The sequence below is a fragment of the Capra hircus genome, chromosome 27 (assembly GCF_001704415.2).
Source record: "Capra hircus breed San Clemente chromosome 27, ASM170441v1, whole genome shotgun sequence".
Taxonomy (NCBI): Eukaryota; Metazoa; Chordata; class Mammalia; order Artiodactyla; family Bovidae; genus Capra; species Capra hircus.
Window position 1 is genome coordinate 11,209,719 of NC_030834.1, and position 27,915 is coordinate 11,237,633.

At 39.8% G+C, this 27,915-nt stretch overlaps 1 protein-coding gene across 1 annotated transcript in view; it reads right to left on the reverse strand.

The window, feature by feature from the left end:
* LOC102181098 (disintegrin and metalloproteinase domain-containing protein 5-like) overlaps positions 1-27,915 on the reverse strand; it is a 127,291-nt gene that overhangs the window by 83,612 nt on the left and 15,764 nt on the right. Inside the window, exons 5-11 of the mRNA XM_018041763.1 lie at positions 25,662-25,740; positions 25,312-25,388; positions 23,818-23,992; positions 22,172-22,237; positions 8,585-8,656; positions 7,942-8,105; positions 7,011-7,092 (exon numbers count right to left, since the gene is read on the reverse strand). Of these exons, the coding sequence (XP_017897252.1) occupies positions 7,011-7,092; positions 7,942-8,105; positions 8,585-8,656; positions 22,172-22,237; positions 23,818-23,992; positions 25,312-25,388; positions 25,662-25,740 (715 nt within the window). The remainder of the gene's footprint in view (positions 1-7,010; positions 7,093-7,941; positions 8,106-8,584; positions 8,657-22,171; positions 22,238-23,817; positions 23,993-25,311; positions 25,389-25,661; positions 25,741-27,915) is intronic.

The following is a 27,915-nucleotide window of genomic DNA, read 5'->3' on the forward strand; positions in this document are numbered from 1 at the left end:
TTGTGCTTCTCGAGCCCAGCGTTTCTCATGATGTACTCTGCATATAGGTTAAATAAGCAGGATGACAACATACAACCTTGACGTACTCCTTTTCCTATTTGGAACCAGTCTGTTGTTCCATGTCCAGTTCTAACTGTTGCTTCCTGACCTGCACACAGATTTCTCAAGAGACAGGTCAGGTCGTCTGGTATTCCCATCTCTCTCAGAATCTTCCACAGTTGATTGTGATCCACACAGTCAAAAGCTTTGGCATAGTCAATAAAGCAGAAATAGATGTTTTTCTGGAACTCTCTTGATTTTTCCATGATCCAGAAGATGTTGCCAATTTGATCTCTGGTTCCTCTGCCTTTTCTAAAACCAGCTTGAACATCTGGAAGTTCACGGTTCATGTATTGCTGAAGCCTGGCTTGGAGAATTTTGAGCATTACTTTACTAGCATGTGAGATGAGTGCAATTGTGCGGTAGTCTGAGCATTCTTTGGCATTGCCTTTCTTTGGGATTGGAATGAAAACTGACCTTTTCCAGTCCTGTGGCCACTGCTGAGTTTTCCAAATTTGCTGGCATATTGAGTGCAGCACTTTCACAGCATCATCTTTCAGGATTTGAAATAACTCAACTGGAATTTCATCATCTCCACTAGCTTTGTTCGTAGTGATGTTTTCTAAGGCCCACTTGACTTCACATTCCAAGATGTCTGGCTCTAGGTGAGTGACCACATCATCGTGATTATCTGGGTCTTGAAGATATTTTTTGTATAGTTCTTCTGCGTATTCTTGCCACCTCTTCTTGATATCTTCTGCTTCTGTTAGGTCCATACCATTTCTGTCTTTTATGGAGCCCATTTTTGCATGAAATGTTCCCCTGGTATCTCCAATTTTCTTGAAGAGATCTCTAGTCTTTCCCATTCTGTTGTTTTCCTCTATTTCTTTGCATTGATTGCTGAAGAAGGCTTTCTTATCTCTTCTTGCTATTCTTTGGAACTCGGCATTCAGATGCTTGTATCTTTCCTTTTCTCCTTTGCTTTTCACCTCTCTTCTTTTCACAGCTATTTGTAAGGCCTCCCCAGATAGCCATTTTGCTTTTTTGCATTTCTTTTCCATAGGGATGGTCTTGATCCTTGTCTCCTGTACACTGTCATGAACCTCATTCCATAGTTCATCAGGCACTCTATCCATCAGATCTAGGCCCTTAAATCTATTTCTCACTTCCACTGTATAATCATAAGGGATTTGATTTAGGTCATGCCTGAATGGTCTAGCGGTTTTCCCTGCTTTCTTCAATTTGAGTCTGAATTTGGTAATAAGGAGTTCATGATCTGAGCCATAGTCAGCTCCTGGTCTTGTTTTTGTTGACTGTATTGAGCTTCTCCATCTTTGGCTGCAAAGAATATAATCAATCTGATTTTGCTGTTGACTATCAGGTGATGTCCATGTGTAGAGTCTTCTCTTGTGTTGTTGGAAGAGGGTGTTTGCTATGACCAGTGCATTTTCTTGGCAAAACTCTATTAGTCTTTGCCCTGCTTCATTCGTATTCCAAGGCCAAATTTGCCTGTTACTCCAGGTGTTTCTTGACTTCCTACTTTTGCATTCCAGTCCCCTGTATTGAAAAGGACATGTTTCTTAGGTGTTAGTTCTAAAACGTCTTGTAAGTCTTCATAGAACCGTTCAACTTCAGCTTCTTCAGCGTTACTGGTTGGGGCATAGATCTGGATTACCGTGATATTGACTGGTTTGCCTTGGAGACGAACAGAGATCATTCTGTCGTTTTTGAGATTGCATCCAAGTACTGCGTTTCGGACTCTTTTGTTAACCATGATGGCTACTCCATTTCTTCTAAGGGATTCCTGCCCACAATAGTAAATGTAATGGTCATCTGAGTTAAATTCACCCATTCCTGTCCATTTTAGTTTGCTGATTCTTAGAATGTCGACATTCACTCTTGCCATGTCTTGTTTGACCACTTCCAATTTGACTTGATTCATGGACCTGACATTCCAAGTTCCTATGCCATATTGATCTTTACAGCATCGGGCCTTGCTTCTATCACCAGTCACATCCACAGCTGGGTATTGTTTTTGCTTTGGCTCCATCCCGTCATTCTTTCTGGAGTTATTTCTCCACTGATCTCCAGTAGCATATTGGGCACCTACTGACCTGGGGAGTTCCTCTTTCAGTATCTTATCATTTTGCCTTTTCATACTGTTCATGGGGTTCTCAAGGCAAGAATACTGAAGTGGTTTGCCATTCCCTTCTCCAGTGGACCATATTCTGTCAGACCTCTCCACCTTGACCCACCAGTCTTGGGTTGCCCTGCGGGCATGGCTTAGTTTCATTGAGTTAGACAAGGCTGTGGTCCTAGTGTGATTAGACTGACTAGTTTCTGTGAGTATGGTTTCAGTGTGTCTGCCCTCTGATGCCCTCTTGCAACACCTACCATCTTACTCGGGTTTCTCTTACCTTGGGTGTGGGGTATCTCTTCACGGCTGCTCCAGCAAAGCACAGCCAACTCACCTACAAATGTACCTTTCACACGCAAACCAGTCAATCCAGAGCCCATATACCTTACCATCCACTTTATCAGACTCACATACACCAGGCTGTTATCCACCTGCCAAGGTCACTCCAGGGCTAGGTACCAGACAACTAAGGACAGCTTCTATGCCTCATGGCCTGTTGAAACTAGCCAACTGGAGACCTGTTTAACCTCTCCCGTTTCTTCCCAACAAAATTGTAAGAGGCTCTTGACCACATTTCCCTCTGCCTCCTATGCTTCTTGATCAAACCTGGTGTTTTTTTATGTGGCCTCTGAATGCTGTAGCATATTTCTTGTTTCTAGGGAACTGTAAGTACAGTAAACTTCTGGATGACAGTCATTCTCATATCTACATGTATTTCCATACCTAATGAAAACATATCCCAGGTAAGCCTGCAAATTTTTCAAAGTAGATTAGCTTGTTCTTTAGTTAAGTTAGTTTAGTGTAGTTAATTCAAACTCCAGTACAATAAAAGTACTTGTAAATGTATATATTATAAATTCTAGGGCGTCTGCTTAAATTTTTTAATTCAATTACTATTCTAGAAAGGAGAGAAAATGAAACAATATAAAATGTGCAGTTAAAACCACAGAAAGCAAAAAGAAAAAAAGGAAAATGGAAGATTTTAAAAACAGTGAACAAGGATAATAAATAGAAAATAGACAAAAGTCAACATCCATTTATGATTTTTAAGAACTCTCAACTAAGTGGGTATGAAGGTAACATATAGCAATAAAGGCCACATCCAACCCCACACCTAACATCACATTCACTGTTAAAAAGATGAAAAGTTTTTTCTCAAAGAACAAGAATAAGCCAAAAATGCCCACTATCACCACTTTCATACAGCATAGTATGGAAGCCCTACCCAAGGCAATGAGACAAGGAAAAAAAAGACATTCAAAATGGGAAAACAACAAGTAAAACTGTCACTATTGCCAAATTACAAGATATTATACAAATAAAATCCTAAAACTACACATACACACACACACACACACACACACACACACACACACACAAATCCTGTTAGAACTAATACATTTAGTAGAGTTTCTAGACACACAGTCAAAATAAGAAAGTCTGTTGTGTTTCTAGACATTAATAATACATTATCAGTAAAATAAATTAAGTAAACACTCCCATTTACAACCGTATTAAAAAGAACAGAATATAATCAAGGATATGGATTATACACTGAAAACTGTTAGACACTGAGGAAAGAAACTGCTGCTGTTGCTGCTGCTGCTAAGTCACTTCAGCCGTGTCCAACTCTGTGCAACCCCATAGACGGCAGCCTACTAGGCTCCCCTGTCCCTGGGATTCTCCAGGCAAGAACACTGGAGTGGGTTGCCGTTTCCTTCTCCAAAGCATGAAAGTGAAAAGTGAAAGTGAAGTTGCTCAGTCCTGTCTGACTCTTAGTGACCCCATGGACTGCAGCCTACTAGGCTCCTTCATCCATGAGACTTCCCAGGCAAGGGTACTGGAGTGGGTTGCCATTGCCTTCTCCAGAAAAAAACTGAGAAAGACACAAATAAATGAAAAGATATTCCATGTTCATGGAATTAATATTGTTAAGAATTATTGTTAAGAATTAATATTGTTAAAATGTCCGTTTTACCCAAGGCCATCTATAGGTTCAGTGCAACCTCTATCAAAATTCTAACAATTTTCACCAAAATAAAACAATCCTAAAATTTGAATGGTAGACAAATGACCCCAAATAGTTGAAGAAATCTTAAGAACAACGAATAAAGTTGGAGGTATCATGTTTCCTGATTTCAAACTATATTACAAAGCTGTAGTGATCAAAACAGTATTAAATTCTGTAAATATTTGTGATGATAGATGTTAACTAGATTCTTGTGGTTATCATTTTGCAATATATACAAATAACAAATCACTATGTTTTACACCCAAAACTAATATTAATGTATGTCAGTTAAGCCTGAATAAGAAATTTATACAATATGGTACGCCCAGTTCAGTTCAGTCGCTCAGTCGTGTCGCTCTTTGCAACCCCATAAATTGCAGCACGCCAGGCATCCCTGTCCATCACCAACTCCCGGAGTTCACCCAAACTTATGTCCATCAAGTCAGTGATGCCATCCAGCCATCTCATCCTCTGTCGTCCCTTTTCCTCCTGCCTCCAATCCCTCCCAGCATCAGAGTCTTTTCCAATGAGTCAACTCTTCACATGAGGTGACCAAAGTATTGGAGCTTCAGCTTTAGCATCATTCCTTCCAAAGAACACCCAGGACTGATGTCCTTTAGAATGGACTGGTTGGATCTCCTTGCAGTCCAAGGGACTCTCAAGAGTCTACTCCAACACCACAGTTCAAAAGCATCAATTCTTCGGCGCTCAGCTTTCTTCACAGTCCAACTTTCACATCCATACATGACCACTGGAAAAACCATAGCCTTGACTAGACAGACCTTTGTTGGCAAAGTAGTGTCTCTGCTTTTCAATATGCTATCTAGGTTGGTCATAACTTTCCTTCCAAGGAGTAAGCATCTTTTAATTTCATGGCTGCAATCACCATCTGCAGTGATTTTGGAGCCCCAAAAAATAAAGTCCGACACTGTCTCCACTGTTTCCCCATCTATTTCCCATGAAGTGATGGGACAAGATGCCATGATCTTCATTTTCTGAATGTTGAGCTTTAAGCCAACTTCTTCACTCTCCTCTTTCACTTTCATCAAGAGGCTTTTTAGTTCCTCTTCACTTTCTGCCATAAGGGTGGTCCAAAGATCAATGGAACAAAGTAAAGAGTCCCTTAGACTGCAAGGAGATCAAATCAGTCAATCTTAAAGGAAATCAATCCTGAATATTCATTGGAAGGACTGATGCTGAAGCTGAAACTCCAATACTCTGGCCACCTGATGCGAAGAGCCAACTCATTAGAAAAGACCTGATGCTGGGCAAGATTGAAGGGAGGAGGAGAAGGGGACAACAGAGGATGAGATGGTTGGATGGATGGCATCACCAAGTCAATGGACATGAGTTTGAGCAAGCTCCAGGAGATGGTGAAGGACAGGGAAGCCTGGCATGTTGCAGTCCATAAGGTCACAAAGAGTTGGACATAACTCAGCCACTGACAACAACAACCACTGCATCAAAAATAATAAAATACTTAGCAATAAATCCACCTAAAGAGACAAAAGACCTGTACTCAGAAAACTAAAAATGCTGAGAAAAGAAATCAAAGATGACATAAACAGATGAAAAGATATAACATGCTGTTAGATTGGAATACTCAATATTGTCAAATGATTATAATACCCAAGGCAGTCTACAGATTTGATACAATTGTTATCAAATTACCAACAGCATTTTCCACAGAACTATAATAATAAATTATACAATTTCCATGGAAGTACATAAGACCCTGAATAGCAATCTTGAGAAAGAAAAAGTGGAGTTGCAGGAATCAGGCTCCCTGACTTCATACTATAGAAAAAAAAAGAAAGCTATAGTAGTCAAAATAGTGAGGCACTGGCACAAAAACAGAAATATTGGCCTTTCCTCAGGCTTTGGGTGAAAGGGGACCAAGAGCAAGGACTGAGAATAAAAACAAACTCCTAGGAAATACCTGATTCTTCTTTAGCTATGGTAATAAATAAGCTCCAGAACTGGCTTTAGATTTATCTAATCAATCAATATGTCTTTTATAATTGTGGTAGCAAGTACCTACCAGTACAGATTTTAAATCTGTTTTGTGGATGGCAGTTTGAATCACTGTACATGCTACTAAAAGTCAACTAAATATATAAGTATAAAAATCACAGTGTAGCCTTACTTTTCTGGAGCAATGTAATTAGCTCCTTTTGCTACTTTTTATATAGCTTGCTGTAAAAGGGATAAAACTCAACAGAAAACAGCAGATTATGAATATCTGATGACTGTTCCCTCCAGCAACAGCCTGCTTCCTCTAAACACATAACAAAGAATTGAATACAGTAATAAAAGTTACCGTGAAATAGAAAAATAATCAATGTCACTTAATTTTAAAAAGCACATGAATGTATACAAAATATTTATTTTGAAGAAAATTATTTCATTTGATATTTTGATATTTATTTTATATTTTTTCTTATTGATATTTCTGGTCATTAATTTTGAGGAAAATATGTTTAATAACATTAAAATAGCATTGATTCTATAATAAATATTGATGCAAGCATATCACTACTCAAAACAAACAGACTTACAAAGGCCAAATGCTTTTTAAAACAATAAATTATAATCTGTTCAGTTTGTAAATATTCTTATTTTTAAGGAAATTATATACAGTTTAATTTTAATTATTTTAATAATTTAATTGTAATTATTTAATTATAATTATTATCCTAATTAGTAATAATAATACTATTAAAGGATGAACAAACTTAGCAGTATATATACTCATGCATTGAAATATTTAGGAAATTTTGGAACATGAGAATAATCAGAGCCAACTTGTTAGTAATTACATACCAGAGCAACTCCTCCAACAGCGAGCTTACCACATATTTCTCCAGGAACTGTGACTCCTATAAAAGTAGGATTTTTCTTGAAGCTAAAAAATAACAATTTTCTTTATAACTACCTTTCAATAGTATTATTAATAATTTTTACAGCATTATTTAACAAATATGATATCCTAAGTACCACACTACACTGAATTTTACTATTTGAATATATTTGTCTTGAACTTTCAATGATAAGAATGTTTCAATACATATCTGCAATCCCTCAATCTGATAACTATCCAGAATAATAAGAAGTATGAAGCATGATAATTTATGCAAAACACCATTGACTAATGCTTATAATTTTATGCAGTTTCCCTCTACATTTATGACCCTAAAAATGCAATTTTCTGTAACTTCTTCGTTTATCTTTTCACTAAACATATTACTAAGTATATTACTATTACTAAGTATAAATAAGTTTTCTCTGCATTAGAATCTAGATATTATGTGATTAGAAAATAAAATCACAAAAATTAATCAGATGAGAGGAAAGAATGTAGAGATAACAGGTAGTAAAAGTTTATAAGCCAAGAGAAGTAAAAAAAAAAAATTATGTCACTCATAATTAACCTCCTTTAGTTATTTCAATACTTTTATGTAACTTTACTTTTTTCAGGTAATTTTATGTTGGATGATACAAGTTTTTAAGTATTATTTCATATTAGCTACTTGAGGACAAAGATTTTAACCTACATTTTCCCCTCATCCTATGAAAGAAAGTGAAGTCGCTCAGTCATGTCCGACTCTTTGCGACCCATGGACTGTAGCCTATGGTGTCTACCAAATTTACAGAACTCAGTATACATTAAGTAAATGTTTATTTTTCATAATTAATATGTAAAATCATTTGAGGTTATTTCTTTTTTTATGGAAATATGAGATACTATACTCACGCAAATAAGTATGCAGTATGATGAGTTTGGGAGGTAAATTCATACTTCCAGTTTAAAAATTGATGTAAAACATTATGAGGAGGTCCTTCAGTAGAAATTTTATTTTTATCTGACCAAATCTCTATGGAAGATATTCTAATAGTAAGTTTTAACTGGATAAACATCTAAATGGAGAAAATAAATGAAAAATTTTATATAAATTTGAACATTGTATTGAATTTTTGTAAAGGTATATTTAAGACATTTAATTCAGTATTTTGAATGTGGAAACTCTTCAAAAGTATGGCAAAATATTACATGCTGCTGCTAAGTGGCTTCAGTCATGTCTAACTCTGTGCCACCCTGTAGACAGCAGCCCACCAGGCTCCCCCGTCCCTGGGATTCTCCAGGCAAGAACTCTGGAGTGGGTTGCCATTTCCTTCTCCAACGTATGAAAGTGAAAAGTGAAAGTCAAGTCGCTCAGTAGTGTCTGACGCTTCACGCCCCCATGGACTGCAGCCTACCAGGCTCCTCCGCCCATGGGATTTTCCAGGCAAGAATACTGGAGCAGGGTGTCATTGCCTTCTCTGAAATATTACATACATCAATTCACATTATCTATATTTTTACAAAATAATATTTAAAAAAAGTTTAAATAACTTACGGCATTAACAAGGCCAATGATCTGAATAATCTTCTGTGTTACAGTGTTTATATCAGAGCCCATGTAATCAAACTGAAAAAGATACATTATCATTTAAAAATAATGGATACTATTAATATACCACACATGTACAATATGCTACATGCTAAAGTAGCCAGGGACTTCCCGAGTGGCTCAGACGGTGAAGCGTCTGTCTACAAGGTGGGAGACCTGGGCTGGATCCCTGGGTCGGGAAGATTCCCTGGAGAAGGAAACGGGAACCCACTCCCGTACTCTTGCCTAGAAAATCCCATGGATGGAGGAGCTTGGTGCAGGCTACTGTCCATGGGGCCGCAGAGCCGGGCAGGACTGAGCGACTTCACTTCAAAGTAGCCGGAAGGTTACATTCCAACTAAAATCCATGAACTACCTATTTACATTTATATATGTAAATGAACCATACTTTGCATATGCATGAACAATACTTTGAATAAATTACTTAAATCTATGTTATTTACAAAATAGATAACTAAAAATATATAATAAAATGATTTTTTAAATTTTAATTGGAGGCTAATTACTTTACAATATTGTAGTGGTTTTTGCCATACATTGACATGAATCAGCCATGGGTTACATGTGTTCCCATGTAAATAATGTTTTAATAATGTTTAAATAATAAGAAATAATGTTTAAAAAATAATAAATAATGTTTAAATAATGTCTAAATAATAATAATAAATAATGTTATTTAACATTATTAATAAATAATGTTATTTAACATTATTAATAAATAATGTTAAAGCGCTTAACTTGTGACATTATTTATTGTTCATGAAAATTGAATCATAAAATTTATTTCATAAAATAATACATATAATCATGAACTAAAAAATGTATGCATAAAGAGGGAAAATCTTTAATAAAAGGTTTACTATTAAAGTGATCATGGACACTATGTTAAGATACATCCTCTGACATCACCATGTAACTTGTATTTTTAATGCTTCTTTATTCCAATCAGCTCTTTCTATGTCTAACTGCTTTAAAATGCCAGGAAAATGTTAAAAAAACAATGGTGAATATCAGAAATGTGAGCTTTGCTCATAATTTTTCACTGGAAATCCTCAAATATTTCATCATTAAATAGTGTCCAGTTTAAGATGGATATTTTAGATTATGTTGAGAAACACTTATAAATATTCTCATTTATAAAACTTATTAAAAATAAAGTTGAATTTTTATAGAAAGCGTTTCTCAAGCATACCAAAATAATAATCATTTTTATCTTCTGACGTATTGATGCTATACACTTCATTATTACTTAATATTAAGCCATTATTATATTCCTTAAATAAAACATTACATTTTGTTAATATACTATCAAAATTAATCAAATATTTTGTTTAGAAGTTTGTAGCTTTCAGAAATATGGCCTTATGGGTCATGTGTGTATGCATGCATACTTTATCAGAATTGAGCAAATAAATGTTGCTTACTATATATTAAAGCACTACCTAAAATTAAGTTGCTTGTTGTTTCTACACTCTAAATTATAATAGCTTATGAATTATATTTTCCTAAAATATTTTTTTAAAACTGTCCTTTAAAATTATCTATATTTAACACTGGAAATTGATCCATTCAAATTCTTTATATTTTCAGTTACTTGAAATATAATTGATATATACATGCATGCGTGATAAGTTGCTTCAGTCATGCCTGACTCTTTGCAGCCCTATGGACTGCAGCCCTCCAGCCTCCTCAGTCCATGGGATTCTTCAAGCAAGGAAACTGGAGTGGGTTGGCAGTGCCCTCCTCTAGATCTTCCCAACCGAGGGGTCAAACATGCATCTCTGATGTCTCTTATATTGGCAGATGGGTTCTTTACCCCTAGTACCACCTGGGTTTGATTGTGTTAAGATGTACAATGAAAATGAAGTGAAAGGGAAAATCGAGTCCAACTCTGCAACTGAGAGTCAATACCAGCCTGATTGATAAGAAGTCTGGGGTGCCTGAAGAGGAGATGGGGTCTGGAATTCTCAAGGAGGAGGAAAGGACAAACGTCTTTTTTATTCTAAATTCCATAGTCTTAGTCACATAAAATATTTTTTTCTTTAAGTCTGATGATTACACAACAAACAACTCAGTTTAAACTTTGTACTAAGGATTATCAGTTCAGTTCAGTCACTCAGTCGTGTCCGACTCTTTGAGATCCCATAAATCGCAGCACGCCAGGCCTCCCTGTCCATCACCACTCCCAGAGTTCACTCAGACTCACGTCCATCGAGTCAGTGATGCCATCCAGCCATCTCATCCTCTGTCGTCCCCTTCTCCTCCTGCCTCCAATCCCTCCCAGCATCAGGGTCTTTTCAAATGAGTCAACTCATCGCATGAGGTAGCCAAAGTACTGGAGCTTCAGCTTTAGCATCATTCCTTCCAAAGAACACCCAGGGCTGATCTCCTTCAGAATAGACTGGCTGGATCTCCTTGCAGTCCAAGGGACTCTCAAGAGTCTTCTCCAACACCACAGTTCAAAAGCATCAATACTTCGGCGCTCAGCCTTCTTCACAGTCCAACTCTCACATCCATACATGACTACTGGAAAAACCATAGCCTGGACTAGACGGACCTTTGTTGGCAAAGTAATGTCTCTGCTTTGAATATGCTGTCTAGGTTGGTCATAACTTTCCTTCCAAGGAGTCAGCATCTTTTAACTTCATGGCTGCAGTCACCTTCTGCAGTGATTTTGGAGCCCCCCAAAATTAAGTCTGACACTGTTTCCACTGTTTCCCCATCTATTTCCCATGAAGTGATGGGACCAGAGGCCATGATCTTCATTTTCTGAATGTTGAGCTTTAAGCCAACTTCTTCAATCTCCTCTGTCACTTTCATCAAGAGTGAAGGCCTTTTAGCTCTTCTTCACTTTCTGCCGTAAGGGTGGTGTCATCTGCATATCTGAGGTTATTGATATTTCTCCAGGCAATCTTGATTCCAGCTTGTGTTCCTTCCAGTCCAGCGTTTCTCATGATGTGCTCTGCATAGAAGTTAAATAAGCAGGGTGACAATATACAGCCTTGACGTACTCCTTTTCCTATTTGGAACCAGTCTATTGTTCCATGTCCAGTTCTAACTGTTGCTTCCTGACCTGCATACAGATTTCTCAAGAGGCAGGTTAGGTGGTCTGGTATTCCCATCTCTCTCAGAATCTTCAACAGTCGATTGTGATCCACACAGTCAAAGGCTTTGGCATAGTTAATAAAGCAGAAATAGATGTTTTTCTGGAACTCTCTTGCTTTTTCCATGATCTAGTGGATGTTGGCAATTTGATCTCTGGTTCCTCTGCCTTTTCTAAAACCAGCTTGAACATCAGGAAGTTCATGGCTCACGAATTGCTGAAGCCTGGCTTGGAGAATTTTGAACATTTCTTTACTAGCATGTGAGATGAGTGCAATTGTGCAGCAGTTTGAGCATTCTTTGGCATTGCCTTCCTTGGGATTGGAATGAAAACTGACCTTTTCCAGTCCTGTGGCCACTGCTGAGTTTTCCAAATTTGCTGGCATATTGAGTGCAGCACTTTCACAGCATCATCTTTCAGGATTTGAAATAGCTCTACTGGAATTCCATCACCTCCACTAGCTTTGTTAGTAATAATGCTTTCTAAGGCCCACTTGACTTCACATTCCAAGATGTCTGGCTCTAGGTGAGTGATCACACCATCATGATTATCCAGGTGGTGAAGATCTTTTTTGTACAGTTCTTCTGTGTATTCTTGCCACCTCTTCTTAATATCTTCTGCTTCTGTTAGGTCCATGCCATTTTGTCCTTTATTGAGCCCATCTTTGCATGAAATGTTCCCTTGGTATCTCTGATTTTCTTGAAGAGATCTCTAGTCTTTCCCATTCTGTTCTTTTCCTCTATTTCTTTGCACTGATTGCTGAAGAAGGCTTTCTTATCTCTCCTTGCTATTCTTTGGAACTCGGCATTCAGATGCTTATATCTTTTCTTTTATCCATTGCTTTTTGCTTCTCTTCTTTTTACAGCTATTTGTAAGGCCTCCCCAGATAGCCATTTTGCTTTTTTGCATTTCTTTTCCATAGGGATGGTCTTGATCCCTGTCTCCTGTACAATGTCCCGAACCTCATTCCATAGTTCATCAGGCATTCTATCTATCAGATCTAGGCCCTTAAATTTATTTCTCACTTCCACTGTATAATCATAAGGGATTTGATTTAGGTCACACCTGAATGGTCTAGTGGTTTTCCCTACTTTCTTCAATTTGAGTCTGAATTTGGTAATAAGGAGTTCATGATCTGAGCCACAATCAGCTCCTGGTCTTGTTTTTGTTGACTGTATTGAGCTTCTGCACCTTTGGCTGCAAAGAATATAATCAATCTGATTTTGGTGTTGACCATCTGGTGAGGTCCATGTGTAGAGTCTTCTCTTGTGTTGTTGGAAGAGGGTGTTTGCTATGACCAGTGCATTTTCTTGGCAATACTCTACTAGTCTTTGCCCTGCTTCATTCTGCATTCCAAGGCCAAATTTACCTGTTACTCCAGGTGTTTCTTGACTTCCTACTTTTGCATTCCAGTCCCCTATAATGAAAAGGACACCTTTTTTGGGTGTTAGTTTTAAGAGGTCTTATAGGTCTTCATAGAACCGTTCAACTTCAGCTTCTTCAGCGTTACTGGTTGGGGCATAGACTTGGATTACCGTGGTATTGAATGGTTTGTCTTGGAGACAAACAGAGATCATTCTGTCGTTTTTGAGATTGCACCCAAGTACTGCATTTCGGACTCTTTTGTTGACCATGATGGCTACTCCATTTCTTCGGAGGGATTCCTGCCCACAGTAGTAGATATAATGGTCATCTGAGTTAAATTCATCCATTCCAGTCCATTTTAGTTCACTGATTCCTAGAATGTTGACATTCACCCTTGCCATCTCTTGTTTGACCACTTCCAATTTGCCTTGATTCATGGACCTGACATTCAAGTTCCTATGCAATATTGATCTTTACAGCATTGGACCTTGCTTCTATCACCAGTCACATCCACAGCTGGGTATTGTTTTTGCTTTGGCTCCATCCTGTCATTCTTTCTGGAGTTATTTCTCCACTGATCTCCAGTAGCATATTGGGCACCTACTGACCTGGGGAGTTCCTCTTTCAGTATCCTATCATTTTGCCTTATCATACTGTTCATGGGGTTCTCAAAGCAAGAATACTGATGTGGTTTGCCATTCCCTTCTCCAGTGGACCACATTCTGTCAGACCTCTCCACCATGACCAGCCCATCTTGGGTTGCCCCGCGGGCATGGCTTAATTTTATTGAGTTAGACAAGGCTGTGGTCCCAGTGTGATTAGATTGACTAGTTTTCTGTGAGTATGGTTTCAGTGTGTCTGCCCTCTGATGCCCTCTTGCAACACCTACCATCTTACTTGGGTTCTCTTACTTTTGCCGTGGGGTGTCTCTTCACAGCTGCTACAGCAAAGCGCAGCTGCTGCTCCTTACCTTGGATGAGGAGTGTCTCCTCACCGTCGCCCTTCTTGACCTTCAACGTGGGATGGCTCCTCTAGGCCCTCTTGCGCCCAAGCAGCCACCGCTCCTTGGACGTGGAGTTGCTCCTCCCAGCCACCGCCCCTGAACTCAGATGCGGGGTGGCTCCTCTCCGCCTCCCTTAGTGCACCAGCTGGTCGCAGCCACCTGCACTTAGTGCGCCAGCTGGTCTCCCATACTGCAGGCAGATGTTTTACCCTCTGAGCCACCAGGGTTAAAAGCATACTAAGGATTATATAACAACAATGTATCCAGCTTGAGGACAGCTTCTCCTTTCTGAAAACCTTCTGACTAATCCTGTTATCTTAAAATGTAAATTGTGGGAGTGGGTCTAGTAAAATTTTTACAACTTTGAGACATTCTTCTGATTTATTGCAATAACTAATTTTAAAAGTATAGAACTCCCTTGCTTAGACTAAGCAAGGGGGGCACTCTCCGTCATCCTTCTGATGTCTGTGTCAGAAGCTTTCTCTGTCCCTTTCTCACTTTAATAAAACTCTGCTAGGCAAAAGCTCTTGAGTGATCAAGCCTGGTCCCTGGTCCTGAAGGTAAATCTTCTTTGGACATCACAAATCCAACATCATTCATCATAAGCTATCACAACCCCATGGACTATACAGTCCATGGAATTCTCCAGGCCAGAATACTGGAGTGGGTAGTCTTTCCCTTCTCCAGAGGATCTTTCCAATCCAGGGATTGAACCCATGTCTCCCACATTGCAGGTCGGTTCTTTATCAGCTGAGCCACAAGGGAAGCCCAAGAATACGGAGCAGGTAGCCTATCCCTTCTCTAGTGGGTCAACCTGGCCCAAGAATTGAAAAGGGGTCTCCTGCATTGCAGGTGGATTCTTTACCATCTGAACTATCAGGATGTACAATATGAAGATTTGAATTCTTATCTCCATTGGAGAATTTGTGAATTTTGCATTTGTTTTTTTTAATATCCCCCAAGGCCACATCTCAGTCCTTTTTAATGCCATAACATGTTTTCTGTCTTTTCGCTTAATTACACTTTCTGCCTATTTATCTTTTCAACAACTTCAAACACCTTTAAAACTTCAAATTGAAAGCTTCATTCAAATTTTTTCATTCTTATGTTTTTAATAGAAACTATTTAAGAATATGAATTTCCTCACTGTTTAGCTTTGATGCTATCTTCTGCAACAGGCATTATCCCTGTTTACCAATAATCAGTTCTCTTTTAACTCAAGCTGTTGTTCAGTCTCCCAGTCATGTCCACCTCTTTGCAACCTCATGGATTGCAGCACACCAGGCTTACCTGTCCCTCATCATCTTCCAAAGTTTGTCCAATTTCATGTTCATTTTGGCTAAGATCAAGTGTAGTATCTAATTCAAGAACCCTTCTTTTAAAGACAAGCACGGCCAGCTGATTCACTTTGGCCAAGACAATGAAGGCAAAAGGGATGCATGTCATTTAAGAGAAGCATTTCCTTAATGTAGCTCACATCTCTCTAATCGGCACTTCTATGGGTTTGTTAGGTAGATAGAATAGGGAAAAGGAGTCCAAAATGGCGGTGGTTAAAAGACAAGGAAGGGAAAAGCCCGTGAAAATAGAACAAAAGAAGGTCAAAGAAAGGTCCGAGGACCGGAGTGAGGACTTCAGATACAACAGCACTCCTTGCTGAGCCCAATTTGCATAGGGCAGGCCCAGGGGGAAGAAAACATATAAAAGGAGGAGCCAAGTGCGTGCTCTCTCTCTCTCTCTCTCTCTCTCTCTCTCTCTCTCTCTCCCTCCGCCCCCTGTGTGCGTACGCTCTCTCTCCCACTTGCCTACACTCTCTCTCTCTCTCTCTCTATCCCCCCACCACCACCACGTACACTGATGCGCTCCTCTTCTTCGAGGATGGATTCTCCTGCTGTCTTTTTTTAAATATAAATTTATTTATATTATTTAATTATAAAATAGAGCTATAACACTGATTTGTCTAAGAGCTATGACACGGTTTGTTAAAGACCTGAGGATGGATTCTCCTGCTATCTTCTAAATAAAATAGAGCTGTAACACTGATTTGTCTAAGAGCTATGAGACAGTTTGTTCTTAGACCTGAGACCTGTGATGCACTGAGGGCTTTAATATCCATTGCTCAAAATCATTGTTGTGATGAGATAAAGAACCAAGGAGCATACACTTGCCTGACAGGTTAGTCAATTGGAAAAGAAACAATCAATCTAGAAATGCCAAAATATCTAAGCATTCTCTAGTTGAGCCAACAGATGGAAAACTGCTTCCCTGGAGAGTCAGCCAGAAGAATGGTTGACACGGATTGAATGAATGAAAATTAAACTATGGTTAGCCATTAAGGTTTGGAGGATATTTTTTACCATAGCACAACTTAGCCTCTTTTGATTAATACATAACCTCCAAATTTTTAAAATACTATATGTATTAAGTTGCTTCAGTCGTGTCCAACTCTGAGACCCCATGGACTGTAGTCTACCAGGTTCATCTGTCCATAAGATTCTGCAGGCAAGAATACTGTAGTGGGTTGCCATTCCTTCTCCAGGAGACAGTCCCAACCTAGGATCAAACTGGCACTAAGCGCCAGCAGCCGTGGCCGGCACACTAAGCGCGACTGAGCAGAGTTACCCCACGTCCAAGGTCAGGGGCAGTGGCCTAGAGTGCCAGGCTGCGATGGCACAGGAACGGCCGAGAGGAGCCACCCTGCGTCCGAGGCCAGGGTCGGTGCCCGAGGCCAGAGGGGGCAGCAGGGAGGAGCAACCCCACATCTGAGGCCAGAGGCGGCGGCCGGGAGGACCAACCCCATGTCAAAGGAGCAGTGGCTGTGTGTGTGCAAGAGGGCCAAGAGGAGCCATCCCATGCTGAAGGTCAGGAAGGGCAGCAGTGAGGAGATACTCCTCATCCAAGGTAAGGAGCAGCGGCTGTGCTTTGCTGGAGCAGCCGTGAAGATGACACCCCACGCCCAAGGTAAGAAACCCAAGTAAGATGGTAGGTGTTGCAAGAGGGCATCAGAGGGCAGACACACTGAAACCACACTCACAGAAAACTAGTCAATCTAATCACACTAGGACCACAGCCTTGTCTAACTCAATAAAATTAAGCCATGCCCGCGGGGCAACCCAAGACGGGTGGGTCATGGTGGAGAAGTCTCACAGAATGTGGTCCACTGGAGAAGGGAATGGCAAACCACTTCAGTATTCTTGCTTGGAGAACCCCATGAACAGTATGATAAGGCAAAATGATAGGATACTGAAAGAGGAACTCCCCAAGTCAGTAGGTGCCCAATTTGCTACTGGAGATCAGTGGAGAAATAACTCCAGAAAGAATGAGGGGATGGAGCCAAAGCAAAAACAATACCCAGCTGTGGATGTGACTGGTGATAGAAGCAAGGTCCAATGCTGTAAAGATCAATATTGCATAGGAACCTGGAATATCAGGTCCATCAGTCAAGGCATTTTGGAAGTGGTCAAACAAGAGATGGCAAGGGTGAATGTCAACATTCTAGGAATCAGTGAACTAAAATGGACTGGAATGGATGAATTTAACTCAGATGACCATTATATCTACTACTGTGGGCAGGAATCCCTCCGAAGAAATGGAGTAGCCATTATGGTCAGCAAAAGAGTCCGAAATGCAGTACTTGGACGCAATCTCAGAAACGACAGAATGATCTCTGTTTGTCTCCAAGACAAACCATTCAATACCACGGTAATCCAAGTCTATGCCCCAACCAGTAATGCTGAAGAAGCTGAAGTTGAACGGTTCTATGAAGACCTACAAGACCTTTTAGAACTAACGCCTAAAAGAGATGTCCTTTTCATTACAGAGGACTGGAATGCAAAAGTAGGAAATCAAGAAACACCTGGAGTAACAGGCAAATTTGGCCTTGGAATACAAATGAAGCAGGGCAAAGACTAATAGAGTTTTGCCAAGAAAATGCACTGGTCATAGCAAACACCCTCTTCCAACAACACAAGAGAAGACTCTACACATGGACCTCACCAGATGGTCAACACCAAAATCAGATTGATTATATTCTTTGCAGCCAAAGGTGAAGAAGCTCAATACAGTCAACAAAAACAAGACCAGGAGCTGATTGTGGCTCAGATCATGAACTCCTTATTATCAAATTCAGACTCAAATTAAAGAAAGTAGGGAAAACCACTAGGCCATTCAGGTATGACCTAAATCAAATCCCTTATGATTATACAGTGGAAGTGAGAAATAGATTTAAGGGCCTAGATCTGATAGATAGAGTGCCTGATGAACGATGGAATGAGGTTCATGACATTGTACAGGAGACAGGGATCAAGACCATCCCTATGGAAAAGAAATGCAAAAAAGCAAAATGGCTATCTGGGGAGGCCTTACAAATAGCTGTAAAAAGAAGAGAAGCAAGAAGCCAAGGAGAAAAGGAAGGATGCAAGCATCTGAATGCCGAGTTCCAAAGAATAGCAAGAAGAAATAAGAAAGCCTTCTTCAGCAATCAGTGCAAAGAAATAGAGGAAAACAACAGAATGGGAAAGACTAGAGATCTCTTCAAGAAAATTGGAGATACCAGGGGAACATTTCATGCAAAGATGGGTTCCATAAAGAAAAGAAATTATATGGACCTAACAGAAGCAGAAGATATTAAGAAGAGGTGGCAAGAATACGCAGAAGAACTATACAAAAAATATCTTCAAGACCCAGATAATCACGATGATGTGGTCACTCACCTAGAGCCAGACATCTTGGAATGTGAAGTCAAGCGGGCCTTAGAAAGCATCACTACGAACAAAGCTAGTGGAGGTGATGGAATTCCAGTAGAGCTATTTCAAATCCTGAATAATGATGCTGTGAAAGTGCTGCACTCAATATGCCAGCAAATTTGGAAAACTCAGCAGTGGCCACAGGACTGGAAAAGGTCAGTTTTCATTCCAATCCCAAAGAAAAGGCAATGCCAAAGAATGCTCAAACTACCGCACAATTGCACTCATCTCACATGCTAGTAAAGTAGTGCTCAAAATTCTCCAAGCCAGACTTCTGCAATACGTGAACCATCAACTTCCTGATGTTCAAGCTGGTTTTAGAAAAGGCAGAGGAACCAGAGATCAAATTGGCAACATCTTCTGGATCATGGAAAAAGCAAGAGAGTTCCAGAAAAACATCTATTTCTGCTTTATTGACTATGCCAAAGCCTTTGACTGTGTGGATCACAATCAACTGTGGAAGATTATGAGAGATGGGAATACCAGACCACCTGACCTGCCTCTTGAGAAATCTGTATGCAGGTCAGGAAGCAACAGTTAGAACTGGACATGGAACAACAGACTGGTTCCAAATAGGAAAAGGAGTATGTCAAGGTTGTATATTGTCACCGTGATTATTTAACTTCTATGCAGAGCACATCATGAGAAACGCTGGACTGGAAGAAGCACAAGCTGGAATCAAGATTGCCTGGAGAAATATCAATACACTCAGATATGCAGATGACACCACCCTTATGGCAGAAAGTGAAGAGAATCTAAAAAGCCTCTTGCTGAAAGTGAAAGAGGAGAGCGAAAAAGTTGGCTTAAAGCTCAACATTCAGAAAACGAAGATCATGGCATCCAGTCCCATCACTTCATGGGAAATGGATGGGGAAACAGTGGAAACAGTGTCAGACTTTATTTTGGGGGGCTCCAAAATAACTGCAGATGGTGACTGCAGCCATGAAATTAAAAGACACTGACTCCTTGGAAGAAAAGTTATGACCAACCTAGATAGCATATTCAAAAGCAGAGACATAACCTTGCCGACTAAGGTCCATCTAGTCAAGGCTATGGTTTTTCCTGTGGTCATGTATGGATGTGACAGTTGGACTGTGAAGAAGGCTGAGTGCCGAAGAATTGATGCTTTTGAACTGTGGTGTTGGAGAAGACTCTTGAGAGTCCCTTGGACTGCAAGAAGATCCAACCAGTCCATTCTGAAGGAGATCAGCCCTGGGTGTTCTTTGGAAGGAATGATGCTAAAGCTGAAACTCCAGTACTTTGGACACCTCAGGCGAAGAGTTGACATATTGGAAAAGACTCTGATGCTGGGAGGGATTGGGGGCAGGAGGAGAAAGGGACGACAGAGGATGAGATGGCTGGATGGCATCACTGACTCGATGGACATGAGTCTGAGTGAACTCCGGGAGATGGTGATGTACAGGGAGGACTGACGTGCTGCGATTCATGGGGTCGCAAAGAGTCAGACACGACTGAGTGACTGAACTGGACTGAGGGATCAAACTTGGGTCTCCTGCTTTATAGGCAGATTTTTTACTGTCTGAACCACCAGAGAAGCCCACAACATTAAATAGCTAATAACTATAGTTTTTCTTTTCTGCCTTGAAAAATTACTCAAAATTGTACTTAATTTTAAGCTGTATTAATTTTCTCTTACCTCTTTTATTCCCTATTGTTTTAATATATTATGATAGAGTTTTTGCAAATTGATTTTTACTTTTACAAAACTATTGGTATTTTCCTTGTGACCAAGAGATGACTACATTTGCATGTATTTTCTATATAATCTATAGACATTTCAGTGTATGTTTTTGGTATCCATTACTTCCCAGGTAGTGCTAGTGGTAAAGAACCTGCCTGTCAATGCAGGAGATGCAAGAGATGCAGGTTTGATCCCCGGGTCGGAAAGATCCCCTGGAGGAGGGCATGGCAGCCCACTCCAGTATTCTTGCCAGGAGAATCCCACAGACAAAGGAACTTGGTGGGCTACAATCCAGGGGTTGTAGCTCCTGCAGCTCAATTCCAGAAAAATAAACTACCCAATCAAAAAAATGGGCCAGAGAACTAAATAGACATTTCTCCAAAAAAGACATACAGATGGCTAACAAACACGAAAAGATGCTCAACATCACTCATTATCAGAGAAATGCAAATCGAAACCACAATGAGGTACCATTTCACACCAGTCAGAATGGCTGTGATCCAAAAGTCTACAAGCAATAAATGCTGGAGAGGGTGTGGAGAAAAGGGAACCCTCTTACACTGTTGGTGGGAATGCAACTAGTACAGCCACTATGGAGAACAGTGTGGAGATTCCTTTAAAAACTGCAAATAGAACTGCCTAATGACCCAGCAATCCCACTGCTGGGCATACACACTGAGGAAACCAGAAGTGAAAGAGACACATGTACCCCAGTGTTCATCACAGCATTGTTTATAATAGCCAGGACAGGGAAGCAACCTAGATGTCCATCAGCAGAAGAATGGATAAGAAAGCTGTGGTACATATACACAAAGGAGTATTATTCAGCCATTAAAAAGAATACATTTGAATCAGTTCTAATGAGGTGGATGAAACTGGAGCCTATTATACAGACTGAAGTCAGCCAGAAAGAAAAACACCAATACAGTATGCTGCTGCTAAGTCACCTCAGTCGTGTCCAACTCTGTGTGACCCCATAGAACACAGCCCATCAGGCTCCACCGTCCCTGGGATTTCCAGGCAAGAACACTGGAGTGTGTTGCCATTTCCTTCTCCAGTGTATGAAACTAAAAAGTGAAAGTGAAGTCACTCAGTCATGTCTGACTCTTAGCGACCCCATGGACTACAGCCTACCAGACTCCTCTGTCTATGGGATTTTCCAGGCAAGAGTACTGGAGTGGGGTGCCATTGCCTTCTCAACCAATACAGTATACTAATGCATATATATGGAATTTAGAAATATGGTAACGATAACCCTGTATGCAAGACAGCAAAAGAGACACAGATGTATAGAACAGTCTTTTGGACTCTGTGGGAGAGGGCAAGGGTGGGATGATTTGGGAGAATGGCATTGAAACAGTATAATGTTATATGTGAAACGAATCGCCAGTCCAGGTTCGATGCATGATGCAGGATGCTCAGGGATGGTGCACTGGGATGACCCAGAGGGATGGTATGTGGAGGGAAATGGGAGAGGGGTTCAGGATGGGGAACACGTGTACACCTGTGGCAGATTCATGTTGATGTATGGCAAAACCAATACAACATTGTAAAGCAATTTGCTTCCCATTAAAATAAGTAAATTTATACTAAAAAAAAAAAAAAAGAAAAAACTTACCAGATTTTTATCGACAACAATATACATATCAATGTATCGGGAGAATAATTTGGTATGGCCAGATCTCTGAAAAACACATAACATGAGTCCTGAGAAATTTCCCAAAGTGTACGTTCTATTGAAATTATGTTCAGAGATAAACTGAGAGACATGTTGCTACTGATTATATATTAAGGTGATTTTTAAATACAAATTTTAGGTACTATTCAGAAAATTTCAGTCCAAAATATGCCTGTGGTTAATAAGAATTTTCAGTGAGAGTCAGTGCTATATATAATACTCAGGCATAATTTGATTTTTACAGTAACTGATATTAGAAATATTAAGTTTGCTGCTAAGTCACTTCAGCCGTGTCCGACTCTGTGCGACCCCATAGACGGCAGCCCAAAAGACTCCCCCGTCCCTGGGATTCTCCAGGCAAGAACACGAGTGGGTTGCCATTTCCTTCTCCAATACATGAAAGTGAAAAGTGAAAGTGAAGTCGCTCAGTCGTGTCCGACCCTCAGCGATAAGTTTATATCATACAATTTTCCTTTCCTTGTGTGCTCATTCAGTATTGTCCAACTCTTTGTGACCTCATGGACTATAGCTTGTCAGACTCCTCTGTCCATAGGATTATCCAAAGAGGAATACTGTAGTGGGTTGCCAATCCTTCTCCAGGGGATCTTCCCAACCCATGGATCAAACCCATGTCTCCTTTGTCTCCTACATTGGCAGGCAGATTCTTTACCACTGGGCCACCAGGGAAGCCTTCCTTCCCTTAGCCTTGTGATCATTTTCATAGTAATCTTTCATGTGGACAGATTTTTTGCTATCAATTATTAGAAACTACTTTTGACAAATCATGGTTTAGAAAAATATTACCTAAGTTTACAATCACTGACTGTTCACTGGAGCCAGGAATGTTATTTATGGCAGCTTACAGGTCGGAATGACGCTAAAGCTGAAACTCCAGTACTTTGGCCACCTCATGTGAAGAGTTGACTCACTGGAAAAGACTCTGATGCTGGGAGGGATTGGGGGCAGGAGGAGAAGGAGACAACAGAGGATGAGATGGCTGGATGGCATCACTGACTCGATGGATGTGAATCTGAGTGAACTCCGGGAGTTGGTGATGGACAGAGAGGCCTGGCGTGCTGCGATTCATGGGGTTGCAAAGAGTCAGACACGACTGAACTGAACTGAACTGAACAGGTTTTTGTGGAGGAAGAATTCATCAGTTTGCTGTACATGTATGTTATGCAAGCCACTAACTATTATTATTCATTCCTGAATTCTCACATAACAAAGACTCATTTAGAAATTCAGATCACATATTCACTCAAACTACCAGAATAATTCAGGAAAAGGAAGAATTTACATTAATTATCCAAATGTCCACATATGAAAATTAGCTTTTTGGTTTATTTAATCTTATATTCACATACCTGTTTCCAAAATCAATTACCTAAGTTTTTGCTAAACTTTCATCTAACAAGAAGCATAACAAAAAATTTCATTCAGCATCCATCTGAAAAGTCATGAAATGCCATCATGAAAAAGTAAAATAAACTTAAAATTTACAAGTCACAAAATTTTGCTCTGAAAGTATTTTTCATTTTATAAAATTACACAGAATATATATATAATAAGGAGTCCACACTTACTTCTGAACTTTTTCTGACTTTATACTGTGATCTCTCATAGCTGTAAGTGTCATTTTCCAGTAACAGAGGGATAGCACTTACATCATTTTTTTCTTCATAAATCATGTGCACAAATCCTGATATAGACTCAACTGGTTCAAGTGCATATGAGATGTTTTTAAACTGCAGTGTTCCCCTGAATGGTAAAATAATCAAAACAAATGTGAAATTATTCTACTGGAACTGTAATTCTAATAGAAATGTTGGCCAAAAAACATTTTTTTTTTTTTACATTTAAAGTCACCTTGGTTTTTCTATTTCTCTCTTTATTCTTTGAGGTATTGTTCTAGAACTGGACAGTAATAACACAGTATATGTCTGGCTTTTATTACAAATATTCCAATAGAAATATTTTTATTATCTTAAAGAAACCAGTTTTAGTGGCATGCATCTGTCAACTTAAAAAAATGCACGAGAGAGCTGCAAGGTAAGTTTTATTTGGGAGTAAAACAAGGACTGCAGCCTGGATGATAGTATTTCAGATAGTTCTAACTGTTCCACAGAGGTAGCAGGGAAGAAGAGTTTATATGTGATTTTTGTGAAGGTGGTGTACATGCAATCAAGCATGTATTTTTTGTAGAAAGTTTCTGCTAGTCTCATGAAGCTTCTGGTAGTCACAGGAAATAGTCATTACCATAAAGGATTTTATTACTTTTCTAGCTATGAAGAAATACAAAAATTGGGCTCATAAAATCAGCTACTGAGAATATCTAACTACCTGAAGACCTGTTCTGCCGGTCTTCACAGAGCACAGAGTGCCGCATTTCTGCTCTCAACCCTAAACTCCACTCCTTCAGGGGATGCAAATTCAGCAGGAGCATGCGATTTAACCCTTGTTGAGGTTGATGGCAAGTGCCCATATGCAGGCACATCTACACGCATCTATGACACACGTGTATGTGCTTGAACAGGTTAACACTTCTACCTAGGGTGTTGATGTCCTAACCAGGACTGTAGCCACAGGCACTCTTTTCCTTAGTTTAGGTTCCTTTCTTCTCTCTGAAATCCCTATATCTCCCCTGACACTTCATGTTCTAAATCATTTGTGTGGCTGAGTTAAAGGTACTATTTGCCTGAGAATGACTGTGAGCAGAGCCAAAGTATCGGTCAGACTCAGGCATTCTGCACTGACAATCATTCTAGAAAATTAAGACACCTGTAAAAACATGAAGAATTTGAGAAAACTAGTATGGAGAGACCCAATCAACACTACTTATACTCAAGATTGCTCAAAGCCTCAAGCAGCATAGCCTGTTAGAATCAACATGCAGGCTCCCATCTGGAATGGACACTGCCAGGGTGACTAACTTTATTTTATCAGTAATTCTGGTTCACTCCATAGGAAATCGAAATAATAAAGGTGACTGTAGAACTAGAAAAAGTACCGGAGGATAAATATTACAGTTTAGCAAGATCTAAAACTGGCAAAAGGAGTATCTCTAAATAGGCTACAACCTGAGTCCTGAACAAATGTTGAGTGATACAAGAGAATTTGGAAAACCTGCAACATATCCATGATAATTGCAATCCATCTGAGGAAAAAAAAAAAAACAGGAAGAAAAATGGTTAACTTCTTTTTTAAACAGACATTCCAGATACCTTATTTGCATTTTTTATTTTCACTACCTTAGTACTTTAATATGAATGGCCATGACCCAGTGAGTTGTGCCAGGCAGAAGTAAGAACTAATCCAGGTTATTTAATTTCACTGAATGTGTGTAATAACATTCTAGTAATTTCATAATATTTATATTTTAAGGAAAATTCAGAATAAGAAATCTATAACAAAGAAACCTAAGTCTTACCTGAGATGACAAAGGCTGATGATGTTGGATGTCATTTTTGTCATAAAAATAAACAACAGAAGCTGAAGATAAAAATGACCTAGGCAGAAATCACAAAAACATGGTCAAGTTGTAAACAGAAAACATAGAAAAATTATTCTTCATAATACAAATTTTCTTTTTAAAGGAGGAATTTAAAGTAGTGCCAATTATCTTGGCATATCCTATTGCCCACATACTGGTCATTTAAGTAAGTTTGGGGCAGAGGGAGGTATTTTAACTACAGTGACATAGTACAAAAATGCATGATAATGAACAACCCAAACTGCTAGAAATATCAAACAGTGAAATAAGACAGGTCTCAATTTTCAGCGTAGAACTTTCAAATCCCTGTCATTATTGCTCATTAATTCTAGATTTTAAACTTGAATCTCAAAATTAAAATGTTGGGTTAGGCTAAAATTTTGAAAGATTTTCTTAGCATCACTATAAAATTCACATTCACTAACCTTCAGTTCAGTTCAGTTCAGTTCAGTCGCTCAGTCATGTCCGACTCTTTGCGACCCCATGAATTGCAGCATTCCAGGCCTCCCTGTCCATCACCAACTCCCAGAGTTCACCCAGACTCACGTCCATCGAGTCAGTGATGCCATCCAGCCGTCTCATCCTCTGTCGTCCCCTTCTCCTCCTACTCCCAATCCCTCCCAGCATCAGTTACAGCATCGGACCTTGCTTCTATCACCAGTCACATCCACAACTGGGTATTGCTTTTGCTTTGGCTCCATCCCATCATTCTTTCTGGAGTTATTTCTCCACTGATCTCCAGTAGCATGTTGGGCACCTACTGACCTGGGGGAGTTCTTCCTTCAGTATTCTATCATTTTGCCTTTTCATACTGTTCATGGGGTTCTCAAGGCAAGAATACTGATGTGGTTTGCCATTCCCTTCTCCAGTGGATCACATTCTGTCAGACCTCTCCACCATGACCCACCTGTCTTGGGTGGCCCCATGGGCATGGCTTAGTTTCATTGAGTTAGACAAGGCTGTGGTCCTAGTGTGATTAGATTGACTAGTTTTCTGTGATTATGGTTTCAGTGTGCCTGCTCTCTGATGCCCTTTTGCAACACCTACCATCTTACTGGGGTTTCTCTTACCTTGGACGTGGGAAATCTCTTCACGGCTGCTCCAGCAAAGTGCAGCCGCTGCTCCTTGCCTTGGAAGAGGGGTATCTCCTCACGTCTGCCCCTCATGACCTTGAATGTAGAATAGCTCCTCTAGGCCCTCCTGCGCCCTCACAGCCACAGCTCCTAACCTTAACTAAACTTAACTGTGGTGTTGGAGAAGATTCTTGAGAGTCCCCTGGACTTCAAGGAGATTAAACCAGTCAGTTCTAAAGGAAATCAGTCCTGACATTGGAAGGACTGATGCTGAAGCTGCACTCCAATACTTTGGTCACCTGATGTGAAGAACTGACTCATTGGAAAAGACCCTGATGCTGGGAAAGACTGAAGGCAGGAGGACAAGGGGATGACAGAGGATGACATGGTTGGATGGCATCACCGACTTGATGGATATGAGTTTGAGCAAGCTCCAGGAGTTGGTGATGGACAGGGAAGGCTGGCATGCTGCAGTCCAGAGGGTCACAGAGTCGGACATGACTGAGCAACTGAACTGAACTGAACTGAACCTTAACTGAGTACCAAGTTCTGAGCAACTGAACTGAACTGAACTGAACCTTAACTGAGTACCAAGTTCTTCTCAATAACCCTGGTCAGAATTTTCTTTCATTCTCCTCAGTAATTATACAAAAACTTGGCATCATTCCTGTCAATCATCTCGGTAACTTCCATGTCACCTCACTGTCAGATCCCCTGTACCCATCCTCACTCCTTATCTTTGAGAATGATTGCTTCTTTTGTTCAAAGCAAACCCTCACACCTATACTATGCATCTTATTCTGTGCCATGTATTGAAGATACGTCACTTTATTAGTACTGTAACTTCAAGCTCTTCCTCGCTACTGTTTTTATCTTAATACTATTGAAAAGTTTACTGTCAAGTCATTGTCGTCCTGAATAACTGTCCCTCAGCCCTGTGTCTTTCTCTCACTATTCCCTACATATTTTCAATTCTCAATAGATTTTATCAAAACAGTAGTCTACACACAGTTTCTTCACTTTGTCAATTGTTACTCACCCTTAACTCCTCTAGAAAAGATCCATAACCACCAGAATGTCAAATCCAAAAGACAATTTTAAAGTAATCATTGCACTGG